General features: G+C 42.6%; 1 protein-coding gene across 7 annotated transcripts in view; it reads left to right on the top strand.

The window, feature by feature from the left end:
* The window catches only part of afap1l1a (actin filament associated protein 1-like 1a), a 30468-nt gene that overhangs the window by 8252 nt on the left and 5025 nt on the right, over positions 1 to 17191 (top strand). For 3 of the 7 annotated variants that reach the window (XM_050042274.1, XM_050042280.1, XM_050042275.1), the window contains 14 exons: positions 9760 to 9885; positions 10579 to 10662; positions 10775 to 10854; positions 11177 to 11315; positions 11471 to 11566; positions 11667 to 11881; positions 11995 to 12174; positions 12339 to 12422; positions 13019 to 13094; positions 13772 to 13891; positions 14313 to 14524; positions 14780 to 14925; positions 15048 to 15120; positions 15682 to 15796. In XM_050042274.1, the coding sequence (XP_049898231.1) occupies positions 9760 to 9885; positions 10579 to 10662; positions 10775 to 10854; positions 11177 to 11315; positions 11471 to 11566; positions 11667 to 11881; positions 11995 to 12174; positions 12339 to 12422; positions 13019 to 13094; positions 13772 to 13891; positions 14313 to 14524; positions 14780 to 14925; positions 15048 to 15120; positions 15682 to 15796 (1746 nt within the window). Of the gene's footprint in view, positions 1 to 6019; positions 6248 to 9489; positions 9629 to 9759; positions 9886 to 10578; positions 10663 to 10774; positions 10855 to 11176; positions 11316 to 11470; positions 11567 to 11666; positions 11882 to 11994; positions 12175 to 12338; positions 12423 to 13018; positions 13095 to 13771; positions 13892 to 14312; positions 14525 to 14779; positions 14926 to 15047; positions 15121 to 15681; positions 15797 to 17191 lie in introns of those variants that run through there. The other 4 variants (XM_050042279.1, XM_050042282.1, XM_050042281.1 and 1 more) reach the window with 4 other exon arrangements.

The following is a 17191-nucleotide window of genomic DNA, read 5'->3' as shown; positions in this document are numbered from 1 at the left end:
TGTAGTAAGTAAGCAGTCTGCTGAAGTGTCAGTCTGTAAGTCAGTGTACCATCCAGTTATTTCTGAAGTAAAAAAAAAACTAGGACAGAATTAACAAAGAAATCCAAATCATTTATTTCTCTGGACTGTTTCCATCTGTATTTACTGTATTTGTGCGTACACTTGTGCGTATCATGGAGTGTAGGATCAGATTCTTGCTGTATTTTATGATAACCTGAAGCATCTTCCTGTGTACACTAAAAACAGCAGGGAGAACATGTTTTTTCCCCTCTGCCCTTAATTTGTATACCTTTACAGCTCCTCCAAACCAAATAAGCTTTTCCACATGTTCCCTTAACCTGCTACTAAACCTCAGCATGTTTTGCATTGTGCGTTCGGTATCTGGCCTATGTTTATTATTGTATGTTGGTCTAAATGTCTGCCCACATAATTAATGTAGATGTCAAAGCCATGAGAAAGGAATGCTCACTCTCAGCGGGACTACCTGCAGCAGCTAAATAAGGGTTTCTAATAATGGGACATTCAAGAGCTCCATTATGTTGTCGTCCCTTTGAATTACAGATGTAGAAGCAGGCGCGCTCTATCTAGCCTAGGATCTAGACTGCTCATTGAGAATAGGGTCACCAGAGACAGTATAGTAAAGTGGGAGTGGGTCAGCTGGCAGGAAGAGGAAGCAGAAGGCCGGAGGTGATAAGTGATGTCATCAGTAGAGGGAGGAAGTCCACCTCTATAGGAGACACATGGGGCATCCCCATAAAGTTGGTTAGCCCATTAACTAATGTAGGACAGGAAAAGTGTTTTGTTGGCAACATGAAGAATAAGATCGAAATCACTCTCTAAGGATCTTCGGTAGTTAACTTATCTGAGCTGGCATGACCTTTGAATGTCTGCTTTGATGATTTTTAAGCTTACTTTCTGTACATTTGACAATGGTCTAACCAGCCTTTATGCTACCTGCCACCTTTGTTTTTCTCAGGGTGTCTGGTTTCTTCTGGGTTTCTACTGTTTTTGATGACCACTTTCCAATGTACTTCCTTTTTATTGTTTCTCTGGGACATCTATTATGTTTTTCCCGACCCTCAAATGAATAAAGGAAATCAACATTAACAGACCAAGTGCCAGTAATACTGAATCACAATGTTGTTTAAAATAACCTTAAGGTAAAAAATACCTCGCATCACGTACATAAAACCAAACAGCGTTTTTAGCCACCTAAAGAAAAAGGCCACTCTAAAAGAATCAATATCAGTTTGAGTATATGCTATATAGAGAAGATTTTAGGCACTTTGCCTTGCCCTCAGGCAGCCCTTTCCAACAGCGAACTGAAGCCGTTATCTGAGCCCCACCAGACTCCACTGGCAAAAACATTTTACTTCATTTTACTTCCAAACATGGGAGTTGCTGGTCTCCAATGTCCCAATCAGTTAGTGTGTAGGGTAAAGCTGTGAAAATATATCAAATATAGTGAACACTTAAACCGATTTTGATTTTTTTAGGCTGGTGGTTTTAGATGGCTGCAATGTAGTAGTAATGTTACATTGCTTAGCTTCCATGCCGGTAGATTTGGTTTATCAAAATGCTAGCAAAGCAACACAGTACATAAAATTAGCACAGTAGAATTGTACCACCATGTTTAACTATACATTTCACAGTTACAGCTGGAAATGACAGCAGAAATAAACAAGTTGTCACAGGTCCTCACAGTTGAAATCAGTTGTCAGTTGTCTACCTGCAAGTGATTGTTGTTGTTAGCGCGGTGATTGGTTTATAACATATGTATCGTCATCGCTCTCTAAACAAAAGAAATTGCATAACATGGCAATAACAATCATTTACCATCCCTGTTATATGGCAGTTGATCTCATCCTCTGCTAGGAGGATAAGACCTGGACCTCATTCTCTCCCCAGTTTTCATACATTTTCTGTTTCTGTTCTTCTTTGAGTTCGACACATACCACAACATCAAAATGTGACACCTGTCCTGTCCGCCCACCTCAGATTTTTTACACAGACGTCAGCTCTGTTACTACTACTGTCTGTCCCCCCATTTCGTGTTTGTACCTTTGATACAGAACGGTGAGAGTGCAACATTCCTGCTTGAACAGGCAGTGTAAAAGGGGCTTTTGTCTATTGGTTGTTTGGTGCTGAGGAGGTAGCACAAAGTGGGTTTTGACTGAAAGAGGCTGATTGTAACTGTAGAGTGATAATTCTCTGTGGGTTAATTACTACACACATATAAGCCTTTTCACATACATTAAGTCATTTGATCCACAGTTGTTATTGAAATACAGATTATAGCAGCTTTAATAAATCTGCGCCATTCATAAATGTTAATCACAATTGCCTTTCTAATCAGGCTGTGTTGATCCACCTCAAATCCTACAATAAATGGTAAATACACAGGCCAAACAGTAGCAAAAAGACAGTTTAGTCACAGTCGCTGATTTGTATCATATTCCTAATAAACCAATACTGTCTCTGTTTACCTGTCATGGTCTCTGATGATATCAGTTTGTGAATGCCCAGACACGTTTCATGCTGGGGAGAGGAGAACCCGTCAGACTTGGGAAATGCCTGGAATCCTGAGGAGTAGAGTGGGAGGAGATTTCATCATGATAGGGCACAGGCTGGTGAGAGACAACATTGTTGGCACAGCTCTTAATGTAATTAAAAACCTGGAGCACATCTGGTCCTCTGGTTTACCTCACCTTTGTTCGCGTGTATCGGGTAAATGCACATCAGTGATCATCTATATAGAGCAAATGGGGTGTGATGAACTGGTGGGTTTTTTGAAGTAGATATGTGACATCTATTTTTCATGTCCTCTTAATGTTATGATTCAGCTATTTTCTTTAAACATTCATGGCGCACCTTTGATGACTGAAGTGGATGATGGTATTTTGATAACCTTCACACGACATAAAGATAACGGTCAAACCCTGCTGTCTCTCGACTGAAAAACCTCTCCTGTGACTCACTCAACACGAGATAAGATTGTGCTTTCTCCCGTAAAAAAATGTTTTTCATTTCCTTTCAAAAGTTGCTGGGTCATATTGTTCAGCTGGCCTTAGTGATGAGACAAAGTAAGACTCCTGCACTGTTTGTCTGGACACCTCAAAGTCTTCAACCTGCAGTGCTCTTTCATGTCAGATCAGGTTGGGAAATGGCTGTATATCCAACATGTCCAAAGACAATAAGAAAGGGGAGACTTCCAAGAAAAGCCCTGCAGTTTTCATTAGATACTGATCTCTTGTGGAGTCACAGATGGTACAGTTGTTTGAGTTTCTCACAGCAGCTTTGTCTAGCAGGAGTTGCCTCTTTGTGCTTTGAACTATGCTTTGCATCAGTGGTAATCATTGTTAATGTGGATGATGCATTTTCTAGATTAACAGTGCGTCATGTTTTAGCAATTACCTGAATACATCACTTTTACTCAGACACATGAGAGCTGTTGTACCCAGCTGTAATGTGAAGAATAGAGATGTTTTTACTGCACGGTGTGCTTTCCCATTCCTCCACTGGCATCCGTGGTCTTGTGTGAGTTCACAACTTTACTGGGGAGGTCAGAGGTCACATTTAGTCACAGTTAGGAGTGGTTTGTGAGGTCATAACCAAGTCTATTAACCAGGGTGTGTCTGTGGCATTTATCACAGCTAAGGGGGATTTTGGAAAAAGTTGGGAAACACTAGAAATGCCTCTCTGAAGCTATCTGGCCTGTTTATCAAATTAGATGACAAAGGTCTTCCTGTCTACATTATTGCATTATTAGGCAATTAATTTCCCATTTTTCTACACTGACATCCTTGGAAGACAGTTTTCAAAATACTCTTTTATATGAACACAATATGACTTATTTGTCTGTGATGCATTGTCTAGTTATGCAGTGATCTCTATAGGTTTCTTCAGCCATTACTGTAGTCTGTTTTTCTACAGATGCTCCCATTTTCGAAGGTTTAAATGGTACTAGGGTTAAACCTCAACAACTTTTTGCCGCCGACCAAACTGATGTTCCAAGTAAATCTGTTGCACCAAATACTGGACACTTTGAACCACCACAAGCTGTCATATTCATAGTCTTGTTTATTTTTCTTTAATGTGGTTTTAATCAAATTCAAATTTAAATTAAAGAAATACATAATTTTTCCAGTCAGGCTGTTTATTAGGCAAAGTTATGTTTCTTGTCCTTGTGCTCTGACAACATGAAAAATAAGGCTTTGACCATCATTATTCATCACAAACCCTTGTTTGTTTTCTTGCCAAGGTTTTGTTTTAAATATGTACAAAACTTAAAGCATAAAAACGTCATGATGTGGTTAAGGGAGGTTATTTGCTGAACTATTAGTTTGTCTGGGAGCAGTAACTTTCTGGGAAAAACACAGCCTGTTCTTTTTCAACTTTGGTTTTAAAAAAAAAGATGTATACAGTATATTTGTTAATTAATGAGCATGATAAGTGCTGATAGACACATTTTGTTACCACTGGACAGAGCCAGGCTACCTGTCCCCCCTGCTACCAGTCTTTGTACTGAGCTAAGCCAACCATCTTCCTTTTTAATATACAGACACAAGAGTGGTATTGATCTTCACTTCTAACTCTTGGCTAAAATTTAATAAGCATATCTCCCAAAATGTGTTCCTTTAACTAAAGAGTTTTAAAAGGAAAAGTGCAAACTACAGGGGAGCCAGGCGGGAGCCAGGTGGGAGCCAGGCGGGAGCTTGACTCCACTTAGTAAGACATGAGCTACCCTTAGAATTACAGTATGACGTGAAATTTGGCATGGTCTTTAAAAATATTGACAATACACTATATTTGCCATGCTTTTCTATTTTTATGTATCATTACCATCATGGATCATGCATAAAATTGGGCTATTACTGATGTATGATTCATGCATGCGGGTGATTCATCACCAAATTACTTTAATAAAAATACGGGCATGCATGCAATTCTTGCCATCACCATCGCAGCTTGGTGGCGCAATATCTTAAACTGCACTCACTTTGACTCGAAGATCAGGAAATAACAAACTTTCTTGTTCCCCCTCGGTCTTCCCAGTCACCATTATTCATTTCTGTTTTATACGCAGCATACTGATATCTCAAAGAACAGCCCCAACCCACCTCATAAAAAAATAGCTCCCCTGAAAGCCATGGGATCCTACAAGAATTCAAAACAACACATAATCTTATTTTTACATGCTCTGTATAAATCTAATATAGTAACTTTGCAGTGATGGTTGTGCAGACTTGTGCACCAGGCAGCCCCATACAGCCAGCTGGCACCGTTTTCACTCTGCAGCTGATACACAGTAACAGCCTACACCTGAGAGACACAGTGTGTTTTGTCTGTACATGTGAGTTTCTGCATTGCTGTGCATATGATTGTGTCTTTGTCTGTGTGTGCTTGTGGGTTTGTTTGTACAGCATTAGTGCCCCTGTGATTGAAGGTGGCATGTCATATCGTGTTGGAGCATACGAGTCTGCCTCAAGGCAACGAGTCATCCACGTGTAACTCTGAGAAGTCTCAACTTGCCTCTATGTCCTCTCCACAGCCCTTACTCAGTCTCCATTGTATCTTTCACTTTTTATTTCTAAATAAATGCTTCAAAAATATAGAGACTACTACTTGCAGCGTCAGTTCCACTAAGGGAACATTTTACTGGTATCTTACATAGAAAGTAACCCTGTAACAGATGCTCTAATGTGAAGTAGCTGTACAATGCTTTATTGTACCTGGTATGTCAGTGGGGTCATTGGCATCATCTGGATGGCAGCTTTTATGTGCATCTAGTTAAAGGTTAATAATGTATTGAGAGAAGGAATGTGGTAGAATAAAGAATGTGGGTTAGCTATTAGTTGACATGTGTGTGTTTACACAGCAAGCCTTTCCCAGGTGCTATACGATCCCTAGGATTAGAGCGGAGGGCTACACACACACATACACAGAGCACCACCACCACAATCTCCCTACCCCCCAAAAGAAAAGAGAGGAGGGGAGACAGAGTGGGAGGGAGGTACGGCGAGATAACAGATCAGAGGGAAGACGGGGAGAGGTAAAAGAAGTGTGAATTCAGCAGTAGGCAGACTGTAGCTCACCTCCACTACAAAGACTTCACAGGACAGAGCACACAGGGAGGCTTTGACTCTGGAATATATCCCACAGTATCTGCTTATGTATGAATGAACCAGTTTGTCTTCTTCTTAACCTTGGAAGATGGTGGGACTCTCCTCCACTGCTGCTGTCGAGGGTAAGTGTTGAAGGGAAGTCTTTGTGGCTTTTCAGGATATCACCACAGCAGGAATCTGAAGCTAAAGGAGGTGCAAGGATTTGTAAAGATATGTAAATATACGGAACAATGCGACGACACACGGGCTGTGAAGGTGTTGTAAACATGAGACTGAATGCGAGACATCAGGTGATGTTTACTTCGTTCCTTAAGCATCGCGCCAGCTTGCTGGAATACCAAGAAAGGTTGTTGAATTGTTGAGAAAGCAGCAGATTGCCACCCAGACTCAATGGTGAAACGTTGCAATTTTTTGAGCCACTAGAGCCTCTTTGTGGGATACAGATTCTTGTGTGATTAGCTGGAATGTCTGCCTGCAACAATATTGTGAAACAGAGTTGCAGCAGAAAGACTTGAGTTTTGTCACTTTCGACATACTGTGGAGCTGTGTGTGTATGTGTTTGTGTGTGTGTCACTGAGGCAAGATAAGTAAGCTCAGCATGAAGAAATGCTTTGGCATGAAAAGGAGGGAGAAGAAAAAAACCCGTGCACCCGATCGAGGTCACATTATTCATCATATCAGGGTTTGTTGGACATGTTAGCACAGGTGCTCAACTCGCTGACATTACTCACTCCCACTCCCCATCCACCCACCTCCCCCTCTCTTTCTCTCATTCTCTCAAACAGATTGTACAGGAGGTCTGCTAATGCAAGCCCTTTTTTTTAAAGGTCTGAGTCTGCACTGTTAAACAAACTTCTCCCTCCGCTTCACTACACATGCACCCTCACACAAACACACTTTGCAGAGTCTTGCACTATTAACAAGGTGAGGAATGTGTCCAGTGTTTAACAGTAATTGTCAGAGGAGTGTGAGGACGTAAATGTTTGAATGGCTACACATTCCTGTGCGCTGCACTGCCTGCACCCCTCTTTTGTGATGTCTAAAATTCCATGATGTTTTCTGTAATGGATTAAAATGTAATCAGAATGTAGATGAAAGTTATGGTTTACCCTTCTTGTAGCTGCAAATATTGTAATTCCACCCTGGTCTGGCTTTAATCAAACCACATCCAATCTGTTTTCATGTAGAATTATCTTCTTATGCAAGCTTGTGAATAGCTCCCCTCAGGTGCTAGGCTCTGTATCTGTTTTCACTGGCTTTCCAAGCCATTAAAGATGCACATCACACCCTCACACGCACACACACACACACACAGAGTTGCAGAAGAGATTTAAAGGATCATGTGCTGTTTTAGATGTGTGAGAGAACCCGTGTGAGCAGTGTGGTGTTGATTATAAAGGCAAGGCTGGGGATTTAAGGGTGGTCTTATGTGCCTCAAATGCCAAATACTACGTAGTAATTCCTCTTTGCTCATTTTGGCACAAGCGGCGCAACACTGTAATCGTCAAATTGGATAATCAGCTTTTCGGAGCGCTGGTCCAAGTGAAATAGTGAAGTAGAGTTACTTCACTGTGTGTGTTTTGACCTACTTCACGCCAACTCCTTGAAAGCAACGCCTTGATTTCTGCGTTATATTGGATTTAATGCTGACTGGTGTGAATTTCAGTTTCTCTCTGCTGTGAATGAGTCATACTGTGGATAAAGTTCTGTCTTCCACTAGTTTAGGGGAAGCCCAGTGGTGTGTTAGAGCCAGAATATAAACAGCTGGAACCCCTGGCAGAGGGACAGCACTCACCAGGCCAAAACATCCCATTCTCATGAGTTTCCTCTCCTTCCCTGACCCCCACTTCCTTATTTCCCCTGGGTGAATCAGATCTTAATGAGGAGACATTCCAGGTCCCCGCATGGATTAATTCCTCATGCCCACATCTCAAAATGCAAGCGTGCTTTTTATTACAATAGGAGGAAACCACACTAGTAAAGAAGTGGTTGAACAGACACAGGCAAACACACTCCCACTGTACCCTTGGCAGGGCATTGTGAAGCCCATAGGAAGACCCACCTCAGGAAAGTATGTATGTCTTTAAGGAGTGGGAGCAGTCTGAAAAGTAGAGCACGCACCATTTACAAAACACCACATACATCTTACAGATTATCAAGACTTTCAACTTGTCAGTGATGATTACACACAAGATTGCTGTGTCAGAGTAATGCAAGTTAGAGTCCAACATTGTGCCTAAACTCATAAATATGCTCCTCAAACTGATACATGCACACAACAGGCTGGCTTCTTGACAGGTACACCAAAGTTCACTTATAACACACCCCACTGAACACACATCATACAAGCATTCCTGTTTGTTTTCTTATGCGTGTGTGCATGCCCATGTGTGTGTATGTTGCGTTTGTTTTCTTGTTGCCATATAACCGCCCCCCGAACAAAGACTTTTCTGGCTCAGCAGCTGTCCCGTGGCTGACCCCAGCAAGATGCACGGTTCAGCAGGTCTAATGTGGCTGGACTGTGAAAATGGGGACAGGGGGGAGAGCGAGTGAGAGAGAAAGAGATGGAGGGAGTCAGGGGGAGGTAGACAAGTGTGCCAGCAGTGACTCAGCCAGTTGTTAGGTTTTGCTGGGGGATTTTTAGGATTATAGAGGCAGAGGAATTAGGGTACAACAATACAGAGGGAAGGAATACAAAAGAAGCTCTGATATTAGCAGAAAGAAGGGAGGGATGTGGCGGCTGATTGGTGGCTCTTGATTGTGTCTGGCAGACAATCAGATAAAGGAGGAATCCAAATACATACATCAGCAGCAGGTTGCGGACCTGTTCTCAGGATGTCCAGCAGCTGGGGGAGGGAGACGATTTATTTACGTTCTGCTCTAAAAACAGGGAGTGGAACAGACCAACGTGATGTGGATCATACATTGCTATAAGATGAGCCCTCAAAGTGTTAAAGAACCTGGAGAGCCCTGTGAAGAATGTGAATGTGTATTGCAGGAGGTCTGCCTGCCTGTCTGTCTGTCTGCCAGCTTGTGCTTTTGTGAGCTCAGGACTTGGAATCTCTCCTCTGTAAAAGATCAGGTGCCATGAGACTCGCTGGTACATTTGGCCCGCTCTGGGCTCTGCAAAGTGGTGATTCAGTTATTCTTGTCAGAATATTTCTGCCAACATCTTTACAGTCTGTGCAGCGCATTTAATCTACCTTCTTAATATTGATAGCGACAGTTGATTGAAATTTGGCTAGGCGCCCATCAAACTGTGAGCCAGCAACATTTCAGAGCTGCTGCAGAAAGAAAGCACTGGATCTACTTTGTGCAGGATGGTCTGTGCTTACTCTGTGAGCAATTAGTGAACGTGTTTCCTCTCACTCCAGCATCTTGTCGTTGTTTAGTCTGGCTTGTAAAGCAGAGAGGAGGAGAGGAGGGAGACTGTGTGATAAGCCAGCAGATTGATATTGACAAACTGTGATGCAACGTGACAGAAAATGAAAGAGAGACACAGGGTAAGCAGAGCGGAAAGCGACACTTTGACATACACCCCTTTGGCTTGTTTAGACATGTCAGTCTGACCTTTGCCCTCTCTGCTGATACACTGAACCAGTGCCCCCCCTGACCTTTGACTCTCTCTGTGCAGCGATGGAGGTGTTGGTGAATGAGCTGGGTGTCCTGCTGAAGATGCTGGACCAGGAGAACCTCAGCTCCTCCACGCAGGAGAAGAAGACTTCTGTGTGGAACCTCCTGCAGCAGATACAGCCATCAGGTTAGTGAGAGGAGGAAAGACTAATGAAGTGACTTCTGTCTGTCTCATGCTTACCATACACTAGAAGACTTTGAAAAGACTTTTAAAAGACTAAAGTCCGACACCCTCTCACATCTAATGATAATACGGGTTTGTAGTGTGGGATTGTTGCCTGAACTTGCTACCAGTGGCAATATTAGTGGGAGAAGACCATGGGAATGAGAGGTGAACTGTCACAAAAATTAAGATTTTCCCTAAAATTAGTGCTGGTTGGTGGGTGAGATACACCCCGAATTAAACTTGTTCACTCCACAGCTCCACCAGTTTCTCCTCCTTTTCCACAATTCAAGAAAACCAAGACTTGTTCATGCTCTTGTGCCTCTGTGGAATCTCCTCCATGTCTACTGTCTACCCAGTTTGCTGCTCCCCACCTTTTGGTTGTTGACCATGTTTACATTGTTGAATTTCTCTACTTGCATGAGCCAAGACTAAAAACTTACATTAGTATTTGACGTGTTTGATTGTATACGAATCTCAAAGCTCAGAGTTATATGACAACAGTCACAGGATTTTATGCTGACAATGGAAATTTGTCCACAACAGTGAAATCGCTTGAAAAGTTGTCTGTGTGTTTTTTGTCTGTGACACACATAATAAAAACGTGCAATACACACAACATTTTAAAGGATAAAATGTGTCTGTCCTTGCCTCCAGTTTCAGGAACAGACTACATCTATATGAACTCAGCAGTTTACAGAAATGGCACCAGCTTCGTAGAGTCCCTCTTTGACACATTTGGTGAGTTTGAGTGCTGTTAATTGTACACCTATCTATATTAATGAGCTGTAAATATCATGTTACCTTAATATATATAAGTGTGAGTTTCAGTGTATGTTGCTGTGTTTTATAGACTGCCAGCTTGGAGACCTTAAGGATGTCACAGATGATCTGAAAGAAGAAAAGAACACACAAACTGACACTTTAAAACAGGCAAGTGGGCTATATATAGTATCCCTCAGCACTCACCATCTATAACACCTCTAGATGACTTGTGGAGAAAAAGCAAAGAAAAACAGAGATTGTATTCCATGTTGTGGGGGTTTCCCATGCACATATGCTCCTCACCCTGCAAGCTGTTGGAAGAGTAAAGATTTAGGGACCCGCCCAGAACCCATGTGTCTAATTTATGGATATCATTTTGAGGGTTTTACTCTGTGTCTCTTTGATGATGTAGTTCTTAGGCTGTGAAAAAAAAAAATCCTTCGTATTTATGAGGGAAATTCGAGAGTTGTGTTTGTGTGTTTCCTCTTAGCAGAACTGTGCAGACTCCCCAGCCCCGCACTCAGCTGACTCTCCTCCCCCTCTGCCCACAACGCCTCCTCCCGAGGACTATTATGAGGAGGCTGTGCCCCTCAGTCCTGGCAAGTTGCCCGAGTACATCATCACACGAGGTCAGCATCTTCCCGCCTCTGCTGAACTCATTGCCCTGAGTGTCATTTTGCTGTAAAAACCTCGAAGCCAATAATTACAAAGAACAAGTCGCATTAAAGTACATGATGGAACATAAGGAGTAATTAGGAATTTTTTTCATGTCCTCCATTTTCAGTCAGGTCTAGCCCTCCCAATTCTATAGAGGATGGGTATGAAGACGCAGAAAACAACTACCCCACTACCTGCATTAACACACACCGCAAAAACTCATGTGAGTTGAAAACAGAGTCCCCCCCCAATGAACAATTTACGTGATAAAAAGCCTTGTTATAAGAAGTAAAGCTTTATCTTCTCTGTTGTTGCCCTCTCAGACAATGATTCTGATGCCCTGAGCAGTTCCTATGAGTCATACGAGGAGGATGAGGAAGAGAGGAGCCCTGGTGTCCAACTCACTCATCAGTGGCCCTCAGACGAGAGCTCCATGCCTCCAGCCAGGGACTGTCGCATTTGCGCCTTCCTGCTGCGCAAGAAACGTTTTGGCCAATGGGCAAAACAGCTTACTGTCATACGAGAGAACAGACTACAGGTGAGGAGTTGTTCAGTAAGCATGCAAGCATACACTCCGGATACATACACAGCGTTTTCAATTCTTCCTTTCTTCACCAATTTACAGTATCCTATGTGTTCTCCTTTCTGCAGTGCTACAAGAGTTCTAAGGACACATGCCCCTATGTGGACCTGCTGCTGCCCCAGTGCACTGTGGTCTATGCACCCAAAGACAGCAAGAGGAAGCACCATGAACTCCGGTTCACCTTACCCAACGGAGATGCACTGGTGTTGGCGGTACAAAGCAAGGAGCAGGCCCACAGATGGCTCAGGGTAAGCTACAACTGGAAAGTGTATGTACGCTTGCAGGCATACAGACAGTTAACACAGCCATCAATCTTGTCGCCAGTCACTGCAAGCTGATTTGACGGTGTGGAAAAACAAACCTCAGAAGGAAGTGTATAGCTTAGAGTGACACATGTAAAATATTCCTGCAGGTTGTCAGAGAGGTGAGCGGTCAGAGCGTAGGGCCTGAGGAATCTGCGTCTCCCATCATTCCAAGAAAAACTGAACTTGACAAGGTAAGTACAGGAGAGAGGATGTTTGTGTCTGCACGTCCCTCTCATTTTTACCTCTAAGCCATAAATCGTCTGTACAGCTGAGGTGAGGAAAAGTTGATGGCAAGCAGTAATTGTGTTGTCACCATCAATTTTCCTAAATAATTGTTTGGCTAGACACAATACACAGTGATACCTGTATTTGACTTGCAAAACAAAGAGGATATGTAGCGTAATTGGATGTTAAGGCAGCAATGATAGTGGTGGTGAGTCAGTGCTGGAGCAGACACATCCTCTTTAGAGCTCACAAACCTGTCAGAACATAAAACTGCCCTGTCATAAATAAATGCATAGGGTGAAGAGAGAGGAGCCGCTATTCGCTGGTAGGAGAAAAGGGCAGAAAATAAGTGTTTGTCTCATTTTGTGTAAAAGAATTCAGAGGCAGACACATGTAAGCTTGTAATAGAACTATCTCAAGTATAGTTATCCAGCTCTTAATTAAGACAAGTGTAGAAGGCTAAGCTCCAGTTTGACACTGGCAGCCAGACAGATCCTGTGTAGGGCTTGGACTCTGTTGCTGTTGAAAAGTCTTAACTTGTGTTTGTGTGTTTCTCCCTCAGAGGTTATCTGCAGAGAGGAACACATCAGACTCAGACAGTGTGGGTGTGTCAACTGGAGAGAACTGCAGAGAAAATGGTGAGACAGAGACACACACAGCCTCAAATCAATACAGCAGTCTGACAAAAAATATTAAAGGTTCTGTATATGACATTCAGAGCATTACAAAAGCAGCAAGCATCTTTTAACTGTGTAAAGACAGAGTGGAGTAATGGCATCCCACGCAGAGAGTGAAGTCTTTCTGTTTGTGTTGTAATCCAAGCTTCTCTGTTCTTTGTTGTGTTAGACAGTCTGTCTAGGCATGCATGTTAGTGCAAGTGAGTCCCTGGATGTGTGTCCCACTGGCTACCTAATTGCCATCACTCTGCTGTGCATCCACCCTCCTATTCCCCATGGTTAGCACTGTCAGCACTGTTGCCATTGTAAGCGCTATTCACACTGTTAGCAGTGTTAGCCAAGCCACCGGCTCAGCCACCTCCATGTTGAAAGCCGTGTACAGACAATCCTGCTCAGAGTCTGAATCACAGATATGCTCTGAATGTTGTATACAGCTCCTTTAATTCAAGGTCCTCTTACTAGCTTTATTAAACCACATCTTTCTCATGGTCTTCATCAGCACATGGAGTTTGCCCAGCTGTCAACATGTTATTTAATTTTCGTAGTCCATAGTGTAGTGAAATGTGTTAATCTTAGGCGAATTACAGTTTCCCCTTCCCAAAATAAATCTGGAAAATATGCAACCTTTTCTTACGCAGGTAAGGTGAAACGGGGAGCTTTAGCTGCGGGCCGCAAGATCACACGAATCATCAGCTTCTCTAAGAAGAAGCCTCCTCGGCCAGGAGATCCACGGACATCCTACAGCGACCCTCGACAAGGTCAGACCCTACATCACTGTAGGGCTGTTAGAAGATATTTATACAGGAACGTGGTGTTTTGTGATACTGTGTCAATTAACAAAAGCACTATGGATATTTAATTAATAGTTTACATGCAGAGATTTGTGGCGGTGGTTTATTTTGTGTTGTTTTTAAACCCTGACTTCTAGATAGCAGTGCGGAAATCTGTCTTCAGCTATTTGAATCTTTAATTCCAACATATTGCTAGCTTGTTACAGGGACTGTTCTTTTTAGGGTTACAGTTTTAAAAATCGCAGTTTATTGAATCATAACCCCTATATCGTGGTATGAATCGTATCGCAAGATTCTTCTCAATTCACATTCACATTTACTTTACTGTCACTCGTTATCTCTCCAGGTTTGTAGACATGTCATGTTTCTTTCCCTCCTCACCATGCAGGCTATGTGTCGGTGCTGGTGAACCAGGTGTGGCGGGAACAGTGGTGTTGTGTGTGCAGAGGCTCCCTGCACTTCTACCATGATAAAGGAGATCCCCGGACCTCCCTGCCTTCACTTCCTCTCCATGGTTGCGAGGTGGTCCCGGGGCTGGGACCCAAACATCCCTTTGCCTTCCGAATTCTGCGGAACAGCACAGAGGTGGCTGCTCTGGAGGTAAAATACTGAGCATTATTTCAGTTATTTTAAGGTTGCACTAATCAATATCTATATTAACAAATGAATGAATGTGTATTTTCAAGGGGGTCACTCTTAGTGACAAACCCAGAGAGACTAACATGCTCTGCTGTTCTCCTCAGCTCTACACAGCATTTGTGTCCTTGAACTCATTGTTTAGGTTTTACAGCGTGTAACTTAAATGTTTTGAGTCACTTCAGAATTCAAAGTTAATTTGCCCTGTGTCAATTTTAGGCTAGCAGTTCCGAGGACCTTGGACGATGGCTTGGCGTCCTCTTGGCAGAGACAGGCTCCGTAACAGATCCAGAGTCACTGCATTACGACTATGTTGACGTAGACACCATCGCTAACATCCGCGACGCTGCGCGACATTCCTTCCTGTGAGTGAGTCGGAGAGGGAGGAGTTGGAATATTTGGACTGAGGTCAAAGCAAGGCCACTGACCCATGCAGTGATGTTTAGATCTCATGCAGATTTCATTTCTTTTTTTCCTTTGATCCTAGGTGGGTCACATCCTCCAGCAGCACCTCCACAGACTCCAGAACATATGATGAGGTCCCTAATGAGGACATGCAGGTGGAACACACATGCTCAGATGCTCACACACTTTTTCCAAGCTCAGTTAAATCTTATGTGTAATGCTTTACTTTGATGTGACAGGATTAGAAGCTGCATGTCTGTGTGTGTGCAGCTGTTGTCTCTGACTGTCTCTGTCTGAATATGACACTCCATATCAGTCACCCGAGCAGACAGACAGTGCTCTGTTACACGTCTATCAATGACGGCTTTTTGTAGGCCAGAGAAAAAACAGTATGTGGGCGTGAGAGTGGAAAAAAAGACCAAAAAAATAAAAAGCAATCAAACTGGTGACAGGAAGGCAAGAGGTCATGGTAGTTTTACAGCCTGTAAACTCCTTTCTTAACCCCACTGACAGGCACTTAAACACATGCCTCTCACCACCTACAGACACAAACATACACACAACACACCTCTGTGTTCTCAAACTTATTTTGAAGTTTAGTTTATTGCTCAGCCTAATATACAAACTTTGCCTTCTTTTTTCCCTCTGTTCTCATCCTTCTTTGTGCATCCTTCCACATCTGTCATGTCCTCCCACCCTCTCTCTACTCCACCCAGTCAGGGGAGAACCGCAGGCAGCAGTCTGGGAATCAGGGGAAGCGGCGCTCAAGTTTCTCCAGCAGCGATTCTGACAGAACCAAGCCTTTAGTCTCCCTCAAACGAACAGGCTCAAGTAAGTGGTGAAGTTGGTTTTCCAAAGTGACATTGCTGCACCTCCAGTGATGCTAACCTTATTCTCATAAACTATACCGATAGTTTCATAGAAATGTTTATTTATGTATTGGAAACTCAATCAAGCTCTTTTTTGTAAGTAAGAGACAACTAAGTAATGGCAAGGGCACAGATATAAACTGAAACATTCACATTCAGCTGACAGAAACAAACTGTAAGAAATATATTACCGTTAAAGGTAATTCCATTTGTAAAGACGAAACTAAAAGCTGAGTTCCCAAGGCTAGCGGTCTTTATTTTAGGGTAGTGATACTCCACTTTACAGCCTATGGGCCAAATCTGGCTTGTGATAGGTTGCCAGGTGGCCCACCAACCCTTTTCTTATTCACTGTGAAAATAAACTGATGGGTTGTTTTTTTTAACTTAGAATATAAATAAGGTACCAGAGTGCAAAACAAGTATCAAAGTAGTGCTTCTTTGATAAAAAACAAGTCCAGGGGGAGGATCCCCAAATGTCCTGAAGTTCTTGAAACGCTCCCAGGTACCCCTGACCTTTGCAAGGCTGCTGCGACTGGATTTGCCTCTTAGAAAAAATAAGTGAGAACAGAAAACATTGAAGGTTAAAAGCAGGCAATTAATTTAATATACATACTGATAAATATAATTCTTGTTTGTTTATTAACCGCCCCCTTGCCTTCTGTCGTTTTGCAAAAGTGACCCTTGGGCAGAACAAGTTGTGTATCCCTGTTCCAGGGATTCTAAAAGTGATGTCACTTGAGGCAACAAGTTGGAAAATTACAGAAATCTGGAGGCTCTAACATACAAACATAACACACCCAAATCTCTGGCAGTTATTAACAGTAAGGCCCAGATTATTGATATACTGTCTGTTGTGAAGAGAAGAGGACCTAGAATGGATCCTTGTGGAACCCCTTACATTTGTTATATAAGTCATTTATGACTGGGCCAGTATCTGCAAGGCACTTCAGAGATTTGTGCTGTATCAAAGGCATTACAACAGATTGACAAACAGAGCTGCACACTGTAAAGTTTTATCAAAACTATTCATAATACCATTCTCAACCAACCAAACAGCTGAGATGTATATGTACAGTAGCACCAAATATTTTTAGAAGCTTCTGCCCTGTAACTTTTTAGCTTCACACCCCTTTCTGCTTTCCATCTGTCTCTCTAGAAATAAATAAAAAAGAACAAGGGAAGCAGCCCGCTGCCCTTCAAGGGAAACAAGAATGATACAGATGGCACCTTAATGTTGTTGTGTATCACACAGGAGTGAGATTGCAGAGGTCTAGTATTGCTGTAGCTTACACTCTTCATACAGTTCTTTCAGTGGTGTATTAGTTCACAGACAGTCATAAAATGTGAGCTTTTATCC

Source organism: Epinephelus moara, chromosome 4, assembly GCF_006386435.1.
Source record: "Epinephelus moara isolate mb chromosome 4, YSFRI_EMoa_1.0, whole genome shotgun sequence".
Classification (NCBI taxonomy): domain Eukaryota; kingdom Metazoa; phylum Chordata; class Actinopteri; order Perciformes; family Serranidae; genus Epinephelus; species Epinephelus moara.
Note: the sequence above shows the minus strand (reverse complement) of the source record. Positions and strands in the feature narration are given on the sequence as shown.